The sequence below is a fragment of the Macaca thibetana genome, chromosome 20 (assembly GCF_024542745.1).
Source record: "Macaca thibetana thibetana isolate TM-01 chromosome 20, ASM2454274v1, whole genome shotgun sequence".
Classification (NCBI taxonomy): domain Eukaryota; kingdom Metazoa; phylum Chordata; class Mammalia; order Primates; family Cercopithecidae; genus Macaca; species Macaca thibetana.
This window is the reverse complement of record NC_065597.1, coordinates 56,552,440-56,570,689: the sequence shown is the minus strand read 5'-3', so window position 1 is coordinate 56,570,689 and position 18,250 is coordinate 56,552,440. Positions and strand designations below refer to the sequence as shown.

Below are 18,250 nucleotides of genomic sequence, written 5' to 3'. Positions count from 1 at the left end.
GCCCGTGAGTATTAATGCCTGGGTATGTGTGATGCCCTATTTGTTGCATCTTTGTGGAGTGCTTTGAAGTACTCATTAAAGGTCTCCAGAAAGGGACTTCACCCATCTCCTAGGCTTTGCAGTTACATTCCCATAGCAGGACTGGTGCATTGCTTCTGCTGGGACTTCTTGCTTAATCCTTCAGAGCAAGCACAGCACCGTTTATGGTGAGAGGTACTCCCTTGCGTGATGAAGTTTCTGCATCAAAATCGAGTCATTCCTCCAGCATCTAAGTCCCAAGGATGTTTGTGTAGTTCTCTAAGTCACAGCATGTCTGTGGTATGGTGGGGGATAGGGGAGCTATGGGGACTAGTTTTTCCTGGAGCAGAGTCTCCAAAAGTGGCCCTTTGATATGTTCCCATGGGGATTTTTGGAAACCATGATACAAACAATCAAAGGAAGCAGAGTGAATGCAAGGGTCAGTCTCTTCAATTCATGAGCAGTCAGAACAGGAGATGCTTAGGAAGGAATCATGGCCGGTGCTTCTTCTCCAGGCTCATCCCATACCCTAGTGACAGGATACCTCTTCCCTGGAGTTAAAAACATGCGCCACACTTCCGGTAAAGGCTAAAGCCACAGAGGGCACCTAGCAAGCTTGCTTTCAAGGTCCCATTAACAAATGAGAAGGGCAGCCCAGTACAGACTGACAGGAACCCCACTATGTTGCCTTTTTTTTTTTTTTTTTTTTGAGACAGAGTCTTGCCCTGTCACCCAGGCTGGAGTGCAATGGCACAATCTCAGCTCACTGCAACCTCCACCTCCTGGGTTTGAGCGACTCTCCTGCCTCAGCCTCCCAAGTAACTGGGATTACAGGTGCCTGCCACCATGCCCGGCTAATTTTTGTATTTTTAGTAGAGATGGGGTTTCACCATTTTGGCCAGGCTGGTTTTGAACTGCTGACCTCAGGTGAGCCACCTGCCTCAGCCTCCCAAAGTGCTGGAATTACAGGCGTGAGCCACGGCGCCCAGCCGAGAGTTTTAAAGAAGGTGAAAGTTGTTCCCTTTCCCGAAACCTAGCCTGGCCTTGAGTCTGTTAATACCAAGACTGGGTGAATTGGAGTGGAAAGCAGAAGTAGTGAAGGGAGCCATTGCCAGAGGGAAGAACACAACTTCAAGGCCAGATGCTCAGTGGAGCTCTCAGAACAGCCAAGCCAGGAGGACAGTCAGGAGGACCATGGGCCAGGCCACCAGGAACCCTGAAATACAAGAAAGATGACTGTCAAGTGTTGGGCTTTGGGAGTCAGGAGTAAATGTAAGTTGGCCTCTTTGTGTTTTGCAACACCAGGATGAGAAAGGCAAAGCATCTTTAATATCTGGCCTGGTTATAGTCTCTGAGACTCACATGGTAGAGGCAAAGCTATCTAATCACCAAAATATTTTTTTCATTTTCCTCTAGACACACAGTAAGGCAATTTTTCTCAGTGTCCTTTGCAAGTAGGTGGGGCCATGTGACTGAATCTGGCCAATAAAATATACATAGAAGTCATCTGTGCCATTTCTATGTCTGATCCTTAAATCCTCCTATATATCCTGTTGCTCTCTCATCTACCATCTAAGGGAGCAGATGCAGAGTATCCAAGATAGGACTTGCAGGGGATAGTGGAGTTGCCAGAAGTTACCAGAAGGTAGTAGAAGCCCGAGCTCCTAATGACTACATGGAGTAGAACTGCATCCCCTCCCCCAGTGATTTAGTGGGAAACAATGCTGTTGTGTAAAGACACAGAAGATTGGGGATTGTTTGTTATAGCAGCTAGCATTACTTATGCTGACTAATACTGAAGGGGCAGAAAGACACAGAGGTTAAAAAGCACTGCCTCTGAGGCCTGATTACTTAGCTTAGAATCTCAGCTCTATACCTAGCTGGGCAGTCCCAGAAAAGTTATTAAACCTCTCTGCCTTTATTTTCCTGTATGCCAAAGAGAAATATTAATAGCTCCTGTGACTTCACTGGATTTTTGTACGGCTTAAATGAGTGCGTTCATATTAAGCATTGAGATCAGCGCCTGGCACATGGTAAACACTATATAAATGTTGGTTTTAAAAGTTAGACTCTAAGATCTAGTTCTGCTGGGATTGTATCTCTTTGGCACATCACTGTGTACTCAGTTTTGGTGAAGGACATGGATCCCCGATGATAAATGTCTTGTATCGGAGGGCCTAGGAGAAACATGTGAGCCTTCCTGCCATACTACCAAATTATAAAATCTCCCCATTAACCCAATTTCAAAGTAATTGGCTGATGTCCTAGAAGTGAGGAGAGAAATATAAATTTCAGACACAATTCATGGCAAAAAGTTATAATTATCAAACAGGTTGATGTTCAATTAATTCTAAAACATCAAAGATGATTGTGATAGCAGACAATGAAAACCACAAGTGCCCTCTTGTAGTGGGTAGGCTGCCTCAACATCAGACTGATCCCCTCCTTGTCCAGAAGCGTCCAAAATCCACCACTCATCCTAGAAATTAGTCAATTTGGCAAACTGTACTGGGAAACCACACTGTTCCAGGCACTGGGCTAACCAGAAGGACTGGCAGAAAGGAATGAGACTTGAGGTTCCTGACTTCAAGCTGCTTTTTGTTTTGAGGGAGTTTCGCTTTTGTTGCCCAGGCTGGAGTGCAATGGTGCAATCTCAACTCACCAAAACCTCCACCTCCTGGGTTCAAGCAATTCTCCTGCTTCAGTCTCCCAAGCAGCTGGAATTACAGGCACGTGCCACCATGCCCAACTAATTTTGTATTTTTAGTAGAGACAGGGTTTCTCCATGTTGGTCAGGCTGGTCTCAAACTCCCGACATCAAGTGATCTGCCTGTCTCGGCCTCCCAAAGTGCTGGGATTACAGGTATGAGCCACCCGCACTTGGCCTAAGCTGCTTTTAGAATGAGTTCTAACCACTCCTCTCAATGAGCGTGACTTTTCTTAGCATTGTCTGAATGCTGGCACTGAACATAGAGAGTCCATCTTGGACTTACTTGGGCAATTTAAAAACTGCCGTCTAAGTTTGGGCTTTGAGGATAGAAAGAACCTTTTCATGTCTGGGTTCACCAATATAGGTCATTTTGTGGGAAAGCAAATCTTAATAGTATGTGCTTTCCATTTTGTCCAAAACAGATTTCTAGTACCCTATAAATATGTAAAAAACGTAAAAATGTTCTCTCTCTCTCTCTCTGTCTGGCTGTGTGTGTGTGTGTGTGTGTGATATTTCTTTTATTAGTCATCTTGTTTAGCTCCAAGTCATTAATCAAAAACCCATTCAGATGTTACTACCTGGTGAAATTCTTTCCAGACCTTATTCAATACAGTTAATTAGCCCTTTATGTACTCTTTCTGTACCATCTACCTACTTGTCATTTATTTGCTCAAGTGCCTGTCTCACTTGTGCAATGAATTGTTGGTGTTCCCATGCATATAGAGCTCATTCCCCTAACATTTGCACCTCCGACTCATTTTTCTCATTTGGCTTAAACATCACTTATTCTGAAAGTTTTTCTGACCACTTATCCATTCTGACAGTCTTTCTTCCTTCCTACCTTGATAATAAAGCCATCAAACATCGGTTAGGCACACGGCCCATCCAGAGTAAAGATTGCATTTCCTAGCTTCCTTTGCAGCTAGGTGTGGCATGTGACTAAGCACCAGCCAATGAGATGTAAGTGGAGGTATAAGGTGCTAGCTTTCAGGAATGTCTTTTAACACTCATTGGCTTCTTCCTTGTTCCCTCCATCCTGCTGCCTGGATACAAAGGTTGGAGCTCTGGCTGCCATCTTGGAACATGAAGATGATGGCCACACCTCAAAGATGGTGGAGGCATGAGTTGGAAGGAGCCTGGATCTTTGACGACTTTATGGTGCTACCCCACTAGCCTTGGATAGTTTGCCTCTAAGCTTCATTTATGTGTGACAGAAATGAACATCTATACAATGAGAACACTTGGACACAGGGAAGGGAACATCACATACTAGGGCCTGCCAGGGGATGGGGGGCAAGGGGAGGGAGAGCATTAGGAAAAATACCTAATGCGTGTGGGACTTAAAACCTAGATGATGGGTTAATGGGTGCAGCAAACCACCATGGCACATGTATACCTATGTAACAGACCTGCATGTTCTGCACATGTATCCCAGAACTTAAAGTAAAATGAATTTTAAAAAAAGAAATAAAAACTTCTTGAGTTTGAAAAAAAAGAAATGAATGTCTATTTTAAGGCATTATTACTCTTCTATCACATCACTTTCTTGTATTTCCAAGGTACCATGTTTACTTTTTATTTTCTACTTTCCACACTGGTGCATAAGCTCTATGAGGGTAGGCACCTGGGCTGTTTTGTTTGCCATCACATCTTCAGTGCCTAGAACAAGACTTGGCACACAGTACATATTTCTTATCAAAGGACTGTCTCCTCCACTAGACTGTGGGCATCTCAAAGGCCAATCTTGGGTCTGATTAATGTCAGTGTCCCTAGCATAGGGTCTGGGCTGTAAAAGGGGCAGAATTGAAAAGAGAAAGGAGAGTTGAGAAAGCTATGGGAAAGGCATGAGAAAATGATGTACCTGCAGTGCCGGGGGTTCCATTCATGACACCAGGAGACTGCGCACCTGTGAACAAGAACAGAAGAGGAGGGTTTCCTCAGTCATGCTCCAGTGACTGCAGCACTGTGGCCATAACTGCTTCACATCCTCCTAGACCTGGCCATCACAACCACTGGCCATCCACATTGTGGGGACATCTATGATCTGGCACAGGCACCTTTCTAGACACATTGCATGCGTCTTAGACTTAATCCTCCTAACAGATTTGTGAGGAAAGTATTATCATCCCCATTTGACAGATGAGAAGACTGGAGCTCAGTGATGTTAAGGGACTTGCCAAATTGACCTTTCCAGTCAGTAGCAGAGCTGGGATTCAAACCCCAGTATGTCTGATTCAAAAGTGAAAGTTCTTAACCTCCACCAAGTTACCCTGTGATGCCACTTGAGGCTTCAAGTTGAGAGCTCAGTAAAATGGTAGGAAAACTCAGGGAAGAGCCTTCTTCATGAGACAGCCTCTGTTTGTTCTGGAAAATGGAAATGGTGATAATGCTTTACCTACCTCACCTGTTGTGAGCATTCAGAGTGATCGTGCATATAAAGGCATTTGACAAAATGCCAGGCACAAGGAAAGTATTATTAGTACCAACATTACTGCATCTTAATTTCTTTAGGGGGAAAAAAAAGGCTTTCATTCTTCTACTTCTCCATCCTGGTGGAAATAAAAACACTAAATAGACACTACTGTAAATCCATGAGTAGGATAGATGAAAATATGAGGAGCCATTGGAAAGCCTCCCCTATATTATACTCCAGAATACCATAAATGAATTTTGGAAAACACAGTCATTCACCAGAAAACAAAGTTGCATTTAAATGGGATTTAGGACTTACACTTCACCTGTAAGGAACTGAGTTATGGGGACCTGGAAACAGGTGGAATAAGGAAAAGGCCACATGTTTTGGCATCAGACTGAGCTGGGTTCAATCCTAACTCTAGCCACTCATGAGTAGGGGGATCCTTGGCGAGTCACTTAATCTCTATGAGTCTTAGTTTCTCGCCTGTAACATGGACACAGGCATAGGAGGATTAAGTGAATTGATGGATGCAAGAGCTTAGCCTGGTCTCTAAGCACACAGGAGGTCCAAATGACAATATTGTTATTATTACTCAAAGCATCTCAAAGAATAGGTTTTTCAGTAAGGGTCAGACTGAGGTGGCAGCAAAGCCCTGAGAAGTTGGGCTGGTGACCCCAGGCATCTGTGGTTAACTGTCAACACTCAGCCAGCAGGTCTTGTCACTGGGATTTGGCCACTTACCTCTCCGAGTGATGGGCCCCAAATCTAGAACCCGGGATAGGTCAATGGCTGGTACTTCACTGCGGACTTGACTTCTTGGGCAAGACTGTAGGGATGATGAACTTTTATTATATCAAAATTTAAATGCCTGGATTCTATCTAGACTGCTCCTGCAATGGGCAACTCTGGACCAAGAACTGGGTCCAGAACTAGTTCATGCTATGGCCCTAATTCCGATGCTGTGGTTATCTCAATCTAGAAAATTATCACTGTCATGCCAAACAAATCTGGGTTTGAATCTCATCAAGTAGAGACTTTCTTTTAGCTATATAATTTGGGGCCAATGACTTTGCCTCTCTACAATAACTAAATAATACCCACCTGGTTATGAAGATGAAAATGAGATGTGCCTGCAACACGTGGGCACAAAGTAAGCACTTGGAAAATACCAACTATTCACAGGCAGTGCCAAATGCAGGCAAGAGCAGGGACGCTGGAGTCACCTCTCGGCTGGGGCACACCCTGGCTCTGATATTTTTTACATGTGTGTGGCCCTGTGGGCAAGGACTTCTCTGACCCTCACAGTGGGGTAGATAAAATAATCTACTTACAGGGTTGTTCTGAGAGTTACATGAGAAAACGTATGCAGAAGTTTTAGTATGGTGCTTGACAAAGAGCAAGCACTAAAAACGTCATCTATGATTATAATCATTTAAGAGATGCCAATGGAATCTAGTAGATAGATTTCTTTATCAAATCTGCCTCCTGGGGACACAAAAATTGCTTAGATTTGGCCCTTTAGGAGACCTAGAGTATATCTATTTATCCTTCATTCTTCCCTCCCTCCCATCCACACACCTACCCATCTCTTTCCATCTCTTCATCCTGCTCCCTTCCTTCTCTCCTTTCCTGTTCCTCCTTTCCTTCTCCATCCCTCCTGTATTCCTTTTTCCCTCCCTCTTCCCTTCTGACTCCCTTCCCTTCCTTCCCTCATTCCCCTTCCTCATCCCCTTCCCTAACCTTCCCTTCCCCTTCCTCTTCCCCTTCCTCTTCCCCTTCCTCTTCCCCTTCCTCTTCCCCTTCCCATTCCCTTCCCTTCTCTCCTTCCTTCAGTTCCCTTCCCCTTCTCTTTCCCCTTCCCCTTTCCCTTCCCTTCTCTTTCCCCTTCCCCTTTCCCTTCCCTTCCCTCCCTTTCCCCTCCCTCCCACCCTCCCTTCATTCATAATTGCAATAAATATATATGGAGAGTCTAACAGGTACCAGGCTCCATGCCGGGCTCTGAAGAGTTCAGTTCAAAGAGAAACTCACAGGCTGGCACTGTTCATTAAAAGAATCACAGAGATGAATCTCACAATGCAGGAAAACTAGGTCATAATGTCCAGCAAACATGAACATCTGAACTGAGAACCGGCTTTCCGAGGATCTCCCATTCTCCTCCACATGGATGGTGGAATCACGTTGATTTGAGCAGCTGGGAGGGTGACAGGGGCAAAGGTGTAACTTCTTAAAATAGCAGTGGAGAAAATTAAAGAGTCCCTCGGGTTCCCTCCATCATGATAAAGTGGACTTTTTCTGTTCCTCTGTTTCCTCCAAGATATATCCATAAACTCACATGGCTTAAATCATTTGGGGGCACAGTCTCTGTAGTGAAACAGACTGATTTTATATTCTAGCCCGACCCATGTTCTAGCTAAGTGATTATGGGCAGGTTACTCATCCTTACTGAACCTTACTTTTCTTATCTGTAAAGTGGAGACAGTAATATACACTTTATGAGACTGATGTGAGCATTTAATCAGATAACCCACATATATTTCTTGGCACATAGCTAAGCTCAATGACAAATATTAGCTAGGATTATTACTATAATTTAAATCGTGATCTATAGAAATGCATTTTTCCCTTGTTTTTGTCAGCCGGGCAGTTCAATAATATTTCATCCCACAACATTTATCATATTGTTTTCATATTGACCCAGTGTTCACTTTGGTGTAATAATCCATTACTACCAAATTGATTCCCTAGTTTTGAACAATAAGCCTGTTACCAAAGTTATCAAGAATATTGAAATGGAAAAATATTGGCATTTATTCACCCTACCCACCTATTTGGTATTAATATTTTAGGCTAAAATCTCAGGAGTGATATTTCTGAGTCAAAGAGTGTGGTTATGCTATGTAATACAACTTACACATCTGCTAGGGATGGATGAGACGAACATTTTCCCGTAAACGTTAGTAAGGCCAAATGATAATTCTAGAATTGCTCGTTACCTGTTTCTGATGATGAAATACTTCACAGGGTCAGCCTTGTCTTCAGTGGGGGTGGCATAGCAGTTCCTCAACACCAGGTTAAACCGGGAGGTGTCCCCTTGCTCCAAGATGGCGCCCACATAGAGCATGGACTCAACAGACAGTTCAGCTACATCCCCTTCATAAGGATTCGTGTAGTTCTGGTCTTGGAAGAGGGCCATCCTAACAATGAACTCTCCATCCCCGCCCACACTGACGTTCAGGAAGCTGAGAAAAGGAAAGCCACAAGAGTGGGAACCTCAGAGAGAACAACATAAATCAAGCCCTGCTACTTACTTAACACACTTATGAAGGCAAAGACACATGTCTTGGATCCTTAAGTGAACTATTCAATCATTCATTTAAACGGAGCATTTATTAGTTTCTAGGCACCAAACTTGACAGACAAGTCTGTCTCCAGGATTTCCACGGATCCTCCCTGCAGGACAAGTTACACATATATCTCTCACTGAAGGAATAACTGAGTGTACACCTCCATCTTCTCACCTGGAGAGTGGGGCTGAGAACCAGTTCTGTGTGTTTACATTTTTTTTAGCAGCAGATCGCTTCCCTCCATTCCACAGTCTTCAGTGAAACCCAATTTTAACAACAGAAATGGCTTTCCTTTTGATTTTTTGTGAACCAGGAGCCCCAGCACCAAACCATCTGGAAACCACTGAATTAGAAAATTGCTAATCCTTCTGATCCTGTTGCTTTGTAATACCAGGGGGCAATAAGGAATGAGATGAGCACTCTGGATTTTTGACTTCCCAGAAAGTCCCCTGGTAAATCTAGGGATGCTAAGGAACTGATTCAACAGGACCCCATTTCAGGCACAGAAACACAATAAAACAGAGAAAAGCCCCTGCCCAAATTGCTATCTGATGCTATTCCTGCTGGGGATGGGGTGCCTGTTTATCCGATAAAAGCTGGTCTCTGCTTCAATCTCATGTCTGCAGGGAAGTTGTTCTGTCCCCATCAAATCCACCACCAACAGGGGTCTGGAACCCCTGTTCCCTGCTCCCAAAGCACCCCACGTTTTTTTTACATTGCACTTATCCTGCTTATAAGTAATTACTGATTTAATTCGTTGCTTAATACTTTTGTTCCTCAAGGTGAATGAACTTGTCCTGCGTTTTTGTTTTCTAGCACATTTAGTAAGCACTGTTTCATGTTGCTGCATTGCCTAGTTATAACCATCTTTAATATCCACAGAATAATCTATGTCTGTCTTGTTCATGCTGAACATCTTTAATATACAATCAGTGAGTGCTTGTGGAATGAATGATTGAATGACTGGAGGCTCCTGGAGGAGGTTGGTAATATGATGTGGGCATCATAGTCTACACTTGAAATAAGTGTGATGTGACTATTGCTAAGGTTATAGGTCAAAGGGCAAGGGTCAATGCCATACCTTACAATGGGCTTCAAGGCAGCTTGGAGGCTGACTTTCATGTCCAGTGGGTAGGCACATTGGAAGTTGATGTTGAGGATGGTGTCTCTGATGATGAAATCACTGACCAAGGAGAGGGTGTTTTTGTAGATGGCATGGGTTTGATTTCTCTTTGGCATAAAAACAAAACCACACAGATGTTTATGTGTAAGTGTATGTAAGTGTATCTCAAATCCAGATCTGATTTCCAGAGTCAATGTGCTTAACCATGCAGCCACCCTACCTTCTGAGCTCATGGAGGTAAAGGGACCTCCTCCTTTAGTGTTACTGACACTTTGTGGGAAGGGGAATGAGGACACCAGACAAAAAACTAGACCAATAAATTATTGACCCTTGGGAAGAGTCAGGAACCGACAAGCTTGCTTCTCTGTGCATCCCTCCCCCACCATCCCTAATTAAAATTATCATAATTGTAGCTTACGTTTATGAAACTCACATGTCAGATTTACACTAAGCTCTTTATGTAAACCAACATGTGCACTCTCACATAACCCTGGGGCTCAGGGAAGCTAAGTGGCTTGTCCAAGATCTCAGAGCTACTATGATAGGTCCCATCAGCCCAACACATACCTTCTGGCAGCAGTGGTGTGAAAGCCACTTACCTCCAGAATGTTCCTGCAGGCACTAGCCTGGACGGGGCTGGTCACAGATACCCAGTTCGTCTCGCCTGTCTGCAAGATGCTGCTGCAGTTTGGGTCTCGCAGGTAGGCAATGACCTCCTCCTCCAAACCCAGGCCTCCCAGCAAACATTTGTCCACCTTCACCTTGATCTCCTCGGCCCCACAGTCTAGCTGAGGCTGCAAACTGTGGAAATCTGCAAAGCAGAGATGAAGGCAAGTGGAATGGACATGAGTCTGGAAGCCCACTTTCCTTACTCTTTGGTAAGGTCTCCATGACCCAGAAGATTATGTAAACTGGAAGGTCCCTGGGACCCAGACGGAATTCATGCCTAGACTGGCAGTAGGTGAGGCTGGCAAAGGGGGCCCCTCATTCGAGATTTCCAAGTGTCCTATGTGCAGGCTTAGCTAAGGTTTTTTGGTCTAGTTCCTCTTGGGGATTGTGTTATTTGGGGAGGCAGGATGGACTTGCATTGCATACTAGAATCAAAGTTAGATATATGTTACCTTGTTGAGTCAGCACATCTGACCAAGTTCAGAGCTATCATATTTTAACTCAACATTTATTCAACACACAACTTCTTGAGCATCTACTATCTGCCAGGCACTGGGGCTACAACACTTATCAAAACTGACAAAATTCCCGCTCTTACAGAGCTAATATTTGAATAGGGTAGACAAATAGTAAACTAATAGGAAGACAGTTTCTATTGCATTCATGAATGCATTAATTCAATATATATTTACCAACCACCTTCTTTCTCTCTCTCTCTCTCTCTCTTCTTTTTTTTTTTTTTTTTTTTTTTTTTTTAGACAGAGTTTTGCTGTGTTGCCCAGGTTGGAGTGCAGTGGTGAAATCTCAGGTCACTGCAACCTCTGCCTCCTGGATTCAAGTGATTCTCCTGCCTCAGCCTCCCGAGGCTGGGATTACAGGCATGGGATTAGAGGCATGTGCCACCACACTGGGCTAATTTTTGTATTTTTATAGAGATGGGGTTTTGCCATATTGGCCAGGCTGGTCTCAAACTCCTGACCTCAGGTGATCTGCCCACTTCAGCCTCCCACAGTGCTGGGATTACAGGCATGAGCCACTTTACCAGCCACCTTCTCAAATGCTAGGTGCATTCAACACAAAGTAAATAAGGCATGGACTTGGCCTATGAGGATTTCTTGGTCTTGTGTAAACACCAACATACCCACAGCTTATTATACTTCAATATGATAAAGATACAGACAGAAGTATGTACAGATGCAGGGGGAGCAGAGAAGAAAGTCTAAGTCTCTTGGTGAAGCCAGGGAAGGATTCACAGTGGGGTGAAACTTGAAAGAAGGGTAGGAGTTTTGCAAGTGAGTAAAGCAAGTGAAAGCATCTCAGGCTAAGGGAATAGGATAGGCAAAAGCATGGAGATGAGATAGAGGGGATGGTGCATTTGTGGAATTTCAAAGTTCAGAGGTGCAGGAACCTAAAATGAGAGTGGGGTGTGAGAGATGGAGAAGGAAGTGAAAGTCAGACCACAGAGGGATGTGTCTGCAAGCAATGGGGCCCACTGGACAGCCATCATTCTGCTGGCCACTGATGAAGACGTGAGGCAGGCCACCTGCTCACTCAGTCAGCTGAGACTGTCCTTGGAGCCCATCCAGGTACAGGGAGGGCCTCCTTAAAGCCCAAGTTCTGACTCTGTGATGGGCCCAAACCCCAGAAAACCACACTGACTCTCTGGGGCCTCATCCACTCAATGAGCAGAAAGAGGCTTTAAGGAGATCAAGGTTGTTGGTTGTTCCCTACCCCTCATTTCCCAGGGTGCTCCTGCTGGGCACATCTAAGCATCGCCTTGTTCACACTGCAGCTCCATTTTCCAAATGTGTCATGCTCCTTCTTGTCCTGCTGCCTAGAACACTCTCTCTTCCATAGGGACTTGGAGTGTGCTCAGAGGAAGGCATGCTTGTGCCAAGGGCAAGATCAAAGGCCCTTGTTAGAGTTCAGTGATGGAGGGAAATAATCTCAGTGGGAGGCTCATCCATCCCCTGTCCAGGGCTTAGTGTTTGTTTGTCTATGACATCCCTACCCACGGGCCATCTCACTCTGCTTGCTCACCTCCCGGGACAAGAAATTCATCACCTCCTGAGCCTTCCCAATTGGACTGCTCTGATTTAGTTCTCACAATAGCCCTGTATGGTGGGTATTATTATCACCTTAACCTCATTTTACAGATGAGAACATTCAGGCTCAGAGACAATAGTGACTTGTCCCCAGAAGTCTGCCCATGTCCCTGACATGAAGACCCTGTGACTATGAAAACATAGCTCCTACATTTGCAGAATTATCATCTTCAGTACCTTCAGCCTCAGGGGTCAAGCCTGTGCATGTCAGAACCATTTCCTGAGGCCGTGGCCCAGCAGCTGACCTGGAAATTTGCTACAGCTCTGCCCTACTATCCTTGCAAACCCACTGGCTTTACAGCAAATAGACTGGAGAGCCCACATTTCCTTGACCTCAGGTCCATGCCCCCGACTCTGCTTTATACCTTATCCTGACTCTCTAAAGCTCCCTCCCTCCTGCCCTGTCCACTCAGGATGGTAGTTACTGGCCCAGTGAGCCACTCACCAGAGCTATTGAGGTCCTGTCTGCAGAAACAGCCCCAGGTGCTGTTGCGGGCAAGGCACTCCTCCTCGGGGCGGCAGGCCTTCTCACACTTGTCCTCCACAGTGGAGGGATCTAGGTGATGGGGCACGGAGAGAGAAGATCAGGATGCAGTGTGGGCTGGACTTGAGGCCCCCAAGTCCAACCTTCTCATTCCACCGGGGCACAAGAATCTTGCCAAGGTTGTGTGATACTTAGTGGAAGCGTTAAGCCTCAAATTCAGATTTCCTGACTCCCAGTCCAGTAGGATAAGTGAGAGCCCTAAAGCTGCCACCTGAACACTTACCACAGACAAGACTCTATTCTAAGGACAATGAATGTATTAGCCCATTTAATCAAAATGAGAAAGGACAGCATGGCGGTTAAGCCCATGGATGCTGGAGCTAGAATGCCAAGTTCAAATCCCAGCTCTACCATGCTCCAGCTCTGTGATACTAGGACAGCCCCTTAATTTCTCTGTGCCCCTCATTGTGGTAATTAGGTAGCACTTATCTCATGGAACTGGGGAGAGGATCAAATGAGTTAATACATTTGAAGTACTTAGGATAGCAACAAGGACATTGTGAGCATTATGTGTTAGCTGTTATTTTTGCCGTTACCCCCTTTTTTTCAGATCAGAACACCGAGGCTCAGGGAGGCAAATTTAACTTCCCAAATGGAGCCAAAATCTGAATGAGCATGAGCTCTGGATTTTATGCTACAGACATTTATAAACTGGGAAATTTCACCCTTAAATGAGAATTTCTGGCTTGAAACGTTGGAAGGTCTGACAACCCCTGTGTTGTGTTCTCACTGGGCAGGAGCTGAGTCAAGGCTGCTCTGCATCCTCTCCTGTCTCCTCTTGACTTGCTCCACTCACTTTACTGAGCCTGGGGGGCATCTCGCTGACTGTGTAGCTGCCTCCTCCAGGGCTCTGCTGCTCACCTGTGCAGTATCTCAGATTACACTCGGGAGTGCCTTCCAACCGGTACACGTGATACCCGCCTGGGCAGGCCTTCACCAGCACCTCCGTCTTCCAGAGACAGCAGTTGCCACTCCAGTGGGTACAGGCAGTGCGGTTGACGATGCCATCCCCAAGGGCAGGGTGGGTCCCGTTCAACCACATGGGAGCAGCTGTCTGGCATCGGTGCACCTGGACACAGGTCTCCGACATCCTCACTCCTCCTTCCCCTACAAAGCGGTACCAGCCACTCATGTTGTCATCGCACCCCTCTTTCTCTTCTGAGTTCTCTGTGCTTCGGAAGGGTTCATCCAGGAGGGTGTAATTCTGACAGGGGTCAAAACAGATGTGAGCCTCTGGGGTGCCAGGAGCTCCGCAGTCCAAGTCCAGCCCATAGGAACTGGCTTCACTGGGGTTTCCATAACCTGGGAAAGTGACAGAGTGCAGTTGGGTTTAATGTTTAATCCATTAATTAAACATCAACTTCATCACCTTTCGGGCAGAATAACCAGTGAGGATCTTCTGCGGTATTTTTTAGGCATTGAGGACATCAGGGCCACCATCCTGCCCAGTCTCCCTCCCCGCCTTAGAGTAACAAAGTTCTTTCCTGTGCATTCATGCACAGCAGCCTTGTTTGACTAATATTTGTTTTTCTCATTATAAATGTAATACAGGCTTACTGAAAAAGAACCTCAAACATCATTAAAATGAATAAAGCAAAAATGAAAGTTGCCATAAGCCCATCTCATCCCCAGAAGTAACAATAAATTTGTTATGTAGCCTTCAGATTCTTCTTAGGCATGTTTAAAATATATTGCTTTCTTAAAAATAAAAATAAGTTTAATTCTGTACAACATCTTTTTTTCCACTTGCATTTTTTACTTAACATAACATAGACATTTTTCCATACCAGTAGCACAATCTAATGTAAGAATTCCAAACCTTGGCACTATTGACATTTTGGCTGGGTCATTGTTTATTGGAGGAACCATCCTGTCCATTATAGAATGTTTAGGAGTATCCTTGGTCTCTACCTACCAGATCCCAGCAGCATGACCCAAAGTGGTCTCCAGGCATTGCCAAATGTCCCCTGCGGAATATCACCTCCAATTGAGAACCACTGACCTAACAAGACCATTTCTGATTGTTGATCTATCATTTTTCAAAACAGTTATAGAAACTGTGATGTATGAAGAGGCAGAGAAGTAAAGGAGGAAGACCACAGGCTGGTCGGGCTGACTTTAAATCCAATTCCACACTTGCTGGCTGGGTGACCTTGGCAGGTGACTTAAGTCCCCTGAGACTTATTGGCAAAACCATGTGTGTAAACTAGTGGTTCTCAAACTTTATCCATTCCTATGCCTTGGGTCATGACCTTTGCCATACATGTGTTTGCCTGTCCTATTATTGACTTAAAATGTTTCTTTCAATGATTATCTCTAAGAATTAGTTTCATCTTAAAGAATAATATCTGTGATAACATAGATATCATGTGCTAGTTATATTTTTTAGATATGCATAAAAAATAAACATAAAACCATGAAAAACTTGTTAAGAGTTTGCCAGGCATCCCCCGAATCATCTTGGAATATATACACCTCATTTGGAGAAAGAAAGCCTTAAATGATTGTTAGAGGATTAAGTGAGATAATATGCGTAAAATGCCAAGCAGAGCACCAGGGTCAAGCGAATTCTCTTCTCTAGTTCTGATTTGTTGAATGCTGTAGATGCCTGAAGAAGGAGCTAAGTGCACACACAGGATCATGTGCTTATAATACACGTTAAAGGGGCTTTCTAAAAAAAGAGACTTTCAAGTTTTGCACATGCTTATAATACACATTAGAAGGGCCTTTCAGAAAAAGAGATTTTCAAACTTTTCTCATGCATGTGCTTAAGACAAGGAATCCCTGAATTTATTGTTCTTAGATTACTCCTTGCACACCCTGCGTTTTTCTACTGGAGGCCTCCAGTGAGTTCAATTCCCTCACCCACCCTCCTCCACAGGGCTGAAATTTGCACTCTAATTCTAAGTCTGAGATTCCTTTCTGCAAGTATCTGAATTGCCCAATTCATAAAGAGATCATTTAATCTAGCCCTTTCAGGAAAAGAAGAAGGTGCTTTCCAGTACAAAGTGACTAAGTTGTGTATTTCTTGATCTTCTTTAATCTGGGATCTCTGATCTCCCAAAGATATGGGCATGGGAAGTTATGTTAACTGGCTCCCACTGCCATTTCAAGGGAATTTCTGATTAGATTCTTTGAGAGATGATTGTGACTTGATTTCCATTGTGTCTCACTATGTTTCCCTTGATTTCTAGCTCTGAGTTTTTGCTTTAGAACCGCCAATTCCTCTTCCTTACCTGAGTCACCTTCTCTGCACTTCTATCCTCACTTGCTAGGTCTTCCTTGACATCTGAGATGCCAGGTGAGCAGAATACTTACCTTGCTGCACTGCAGATGCCTGGGCCAGAATGCAGGAGACCAAGGCCAGCCACAGGAGGCCAGAACCCACCATCCTTTCCATAAGGTGAGGCATGCAGGTCACTTTGCTGTATGCAGACTTGCCGTGCAGCTACGGGAAACGAAAGACCCAAATAAGATCAGGGCATAAGACTATGTTCTTAGAAACAGATCCGTTGACTTCCTTCATGAAGAGCTGCATTGTTTCAAAGTAGGTGTGACTTGTGGACAGATGAAGCAAGATAATGGGAGATAAAGTTGACAGTAAGCAAACCAAAGACAAGCTCAGAGCTGGCTAGTACTGCAGAATGTCCTAGAAAGGTCTCAGGATGGTCCCTGCTCAGGTGGAGGTAAAGGCTCTCTGGAGATTGGATAGAAAAAGAGGGATACGGTGCCTGTGAATATCTGCACACAAAAGTAATGGCTGCCCTTTCTTAGTTTGATGCAATGGGTGCTGTTAAGAGCCCCCTGAAATGTCCTCTATGCATGTAGATTTCTGTGAGTGTGGAACCATGCCAAACCGAGCCCCATGTTCCTTGCTCCTAGTACAGAATCCGGCACACAATGGGTACTCATTAGAGGATTAAGGGATGAATAAATAAATCAATGGGGGTTGGGAGCAGTGGTGAGGCAGAAAGAAAGAGCTGCAAAAAGCCTGCCAGCATTTGGATGGCGTTTACTTTTCTGGGAAATCCTTTCCCTGAATGGCCAAATCTTTGGAAAACTTCCTATAACCTCTGGAAGACTTCAGTGGAAAATAGAGATCGGTTTCTGGCAGGGATATCGTGAGTATGCTATGAGGCAGCAGGGATAGGGGAGCACCCAGGATTGGTGATTCTTAGAGTTGAGATCCCTATAGAGACCTAGTGCCCTGGTGGGAGTATCTGGGGCAAGGGAAAGGGTGGCAACTATAGGCCTGGAACATCACAGGTGACTGAAAGCATGGCTGAGTTGGATATAGAGTGGTACCTGGAGCACTTGACAATGGCCAGGATCCAAACTCCTTGCTAGGTTCTAAAAATTTCCAGAAACAAAGAACCCTAGCAAGTCCAGTGGATCAAGATTTCCCAGGATTAGGAGAAAGCCTCCTGAGGCTTAAAGCAGGACTTACCTCCGATGAGAACACAAAGCGTTCCTTCTCCTCTGCCAGCCATGGGAATGCAGCCTGCTGTGGGCTGTCTTTTTATTGCAATTTCCCACCCATGTGTCTCTCCTCAATTGGTGCACAGGTATGATGGGAGTTCTAGGCCATACACTGGGCTTGTTGAGTGGAGGTGAGATAAGCCATTTACGCAAAGGATGGTGAAAGAAGGGCCCTCCCCTCACAATGTAAACCCTTCCAGCTGTCTCAGCATCGTGCAAATGCTTCCTACAAACAATAGTGCCGTGTGCTGAATGCTGAACATGCTGGGCACTACTTTGCGTCCATGACTTCTCACATTTAATCTTCCTAATCAATCAATGAAACTGGTGCCATATTTATTACCAGAAACCAAACACGAATTGAAAGGAAGCTTAATACCCAAAGGGAAGTGAAGAGAAAATCAAACAGGCACTTGTTTGCACAATGGATTTTCAACTGTACCTTGTGTTCCTAGCTAATCATCTTGGAACATTTCTGCTTCTGTCTGAAGGCCACTGAGCTTGGGCCAGTTAGACTAAGAGGATAAATAGGAAAAGAAGGAAGGGAGTGTGGATATTTCCACAAAATTCCATTTCTTGGTCCATAGACTCTACCCAACTCCAGATTTCTAATGCTAAGGAGTTTTGGAATGGCTAATTTGGTGATGATGGATTTTGGAATGCCAAAGGACAGACAAAGGTTCCTGGACAAAAGAAGCATCAGAGCAGCCCCTGTAAATCCCTTTTGATATGTAGGCTGCCCTAGAGATTGGAAGGCATGAGACTGAGAAGACGCTGTAGAGGATCTTGGACTTACTAACTCCAGGCTTGGACTGGGCTTTCATGGCATGGTAGAAATCATG

The 18,250-nt window shown here is 44.7% G+C and overlaps 1 protein-coding gene across 1 annotated transcript; it reads right to left on the bottom strand.

The window, feature by feature from the left end:
- Window positions 1-446: 446 nt before the first annotated feature.
- GP2 (glycoprotein 2) lies at window positions 447-17,326 on the bottom strand. The gene is made up of 10 exons (XM_050775013.1): window positions 16,248-17,326; window positions 13,791-14,231; window positions 12,831-12,941; window positions 10,211-10,422; window positions 9,570-9,718; window positions 8,138-8,383; window positions 7,173-7,335; window positions 5,886-5,970; window positions 4,590-4,634; window positions 447-1,234 (listed from the first exon to the last, which is right to left on the bottom strand). Exons 1-10 carry the CDS (start codon window positions 16,339-16,341, stop codon window positions 1,176-1,178), a joined length of 1,605 nt encoding a protein of 534 aa, XP_050630970.1. The 5' UTR covers window positions 16,342-17,326; the 3' UTR covers window positions 447-1,175.
- Window positions 17,327-18,250: the final 924 nt, after the last annotated feature.